We start from the raw sequence: 1,876 nt of genomic DNA, 5'->3' as shown, positions 1-1,876 counted from the left end.
ATCCGCCACCGGCGCTGAAGGTGCAGTCTAACTGCGCCATGTCATCGAAGATGCAGGGGGAGCAGCCGTCGTTGTCTCGATCCGCTGTGCTGAAACCAAAGCCGTTCTGGTCCCCGCCAGGGTAAGAGCCTCGGAACGCATCACCTTGGAACAACAGAACCAAAAAAAATGTTTAAATACACGTTCAACACTTAGAAGTGTTTTTTGTTTATGTTGATACTTATATGACTGTATGCAAACAATTTTACATGTACTGTCACACAGCAACACAGGACAAACCTGTTGCTCTTCTAACAACATCTGGTCTGCTTTATTACCCGCAGAGAATCAATTTACACAGCGCAGACGCCACCTACTGGTGACTATTCACAATGTTCATGAACAGAAGAAAAGACAAAATTTAGGATGGATAATTTAAAGTTTTGACTACAGAGTCAAAACTTTAAATTATCCATCCTTAATGTATTTCCATTTAACTCTTTGTGGCTAATTGTTAATTCAATTTTTTTAATTTAACTTTTTTGACCTGGAGAATGTCTGTTTAAAACTCCAGGGTCCAGAGGTTCAGAGCGAACGTCCAGCAAGTCAAGGATTATCTACAAATGATCCAAAAACCTTCAAGAACAGTGTGTGTGTGTGTGTGTGTGTGTGTGTGTGTGTGTGTGTGTGTGTGTGTGTGTGTGTACAGATCACAGTACCTGCGTTTCCACTGAATTCACCAATATGAAGTTTGAACGCTGTTTTCTCATTTTCAATCCTGAAGTTTTCATACTGTGCATAGGCAGAACCACCGTCGTGGTCCCACAGGTCCACTCTGAGGGCCCACGTCTCCACCTGAGACAGCAGGAAAACCTTATTCAGCCCCAACCAGTGATCATCTAAGGACACAAAACAGTGACGATGAAATAATGATTTTTTTTTCTTTACGTTGCTCTGTTGTTTTACTTGAAATGTTAGCACTTCAATTACTGCATCTTAGCATTTGTTTTGCTATATTTGTGGCTAATTCTGAGCTACTATACGCCACGACTAACTATTAGCCCTCTATATAACTATGTCTTTACTGTTTTAAATATATTTAGATTGTTTCCAGGCTTACATTGAGTTTCAGTGATGGTTGGATTTTAACACATTTTGATAAGATTGTTGCCGTTTCTTCATAGGGTTTGCTCACTTAACTAAGCTATTCTCCCTGTCCAATTTTGTGATTTTTTGTCCTGCATATCTCTCCTAAAACTAAATGTTCTTTTTTTTACTCACGCTTCAGTTTTCCAAAGCCGTGTTTATATTCCTCCCACTTCTTGTTGAAGGACAGAGCTTCACCACTGCGTCTCTGGAAAACAATCCAACCTCCATCTTCACGCATCTCACAGTAAACCTTCAGGAGAAGACCAGGAAACCAGATGAGTAAAACCCAACAAGCCACAGTATTTATTGAACCTTTCCCTGTTTTATCATTCTTATTCTGGATTACTTCTTTGTTATGGTTGTGCCGATATTTGATATTTCCAAAATCACTTTTTAGGTCTAGGTCAGCTGTCAGTCACAGCTACACACATTTTTTTGTATTGTGCTGCTGATAGATACCTGAAAGGGGGTTTTAGCTCCAGGGGGTTTGATGACATAGACGCCACTAGATGCTTTTGGAGACTGAGCTAGTATTTGAGAACAGTCTGTTCCTGTAAAGAAGACAAGCAAGCACGCACAAACATAAACACACACATACACAGTGTGTATATATATAAAGAGAGATAGAGAAAGTGTAAAGAGCTCTGTACCTTGAGAAGATCCTTCTCTTGTTTCTTGAGTTTCCTACACAAACAAAATCAAAATGTCACTTAAAAATAACAGGCCAAGTGAATATTTTGTGTTTAAA

General features: G+C 39.6%; 1 protein-coding gene across 1 annotated transcript in view; it reads right to left on the bottom strand.

Moving 5' to 3' along the window:
* LOC103383404 (angiopoietin-related protein 5-like) overlaps positions 1-1,876 on the bottom strand; it is a 3,551-nt gene that overhangs the window by 150 nt on the left and 1,525 nt on the right. Inside the window, exons 2-6 of the mRNA XM_025058456.1 lie at positions 1,779-1,812; positions 1,588-1,679; positions 1,261-1,378; positions 699-878; positions 7-144 (exon numbers count right to left, since the gene is read on the bottom strand). Of these exons, the coding sequence (XP_024914224.1) occupies positions 7-144; positions 699-878; positions 1,261-1,378; positions 1,588-1,679; positions 1,779-1,812 (562 nt within the window). The remainder of the gene's footprint in view (positions 1-6; positions 145-698; positions 879-1,260; positions 1,379-1,587; positions 1,680-1,778; positions 1,813-1,876) is intronic.

The sequence above is a fragment of the Cynoglossus semilaevis genome, chromosome 9 (genome assembly GCF_000523025.1).
Source record: "Cynoglossus semilaevis isolate Cse_v1.0 chromosome 9, Cse_v1.0, whole genome shotgun sequence".
NCBI classification, from domain to species: Eukaryota; Metazoa; Chordata; class Actinopteri; order Pleuronectiformes; family Cynoglossidae; genus Cynoglossus; species Cynoglossus semilaevis.
The sequence above is the reverse complement of the archived record's forward strand: the minus strand, read 5'-3'. Positions and strand labels throughout refer to the sequence as shown.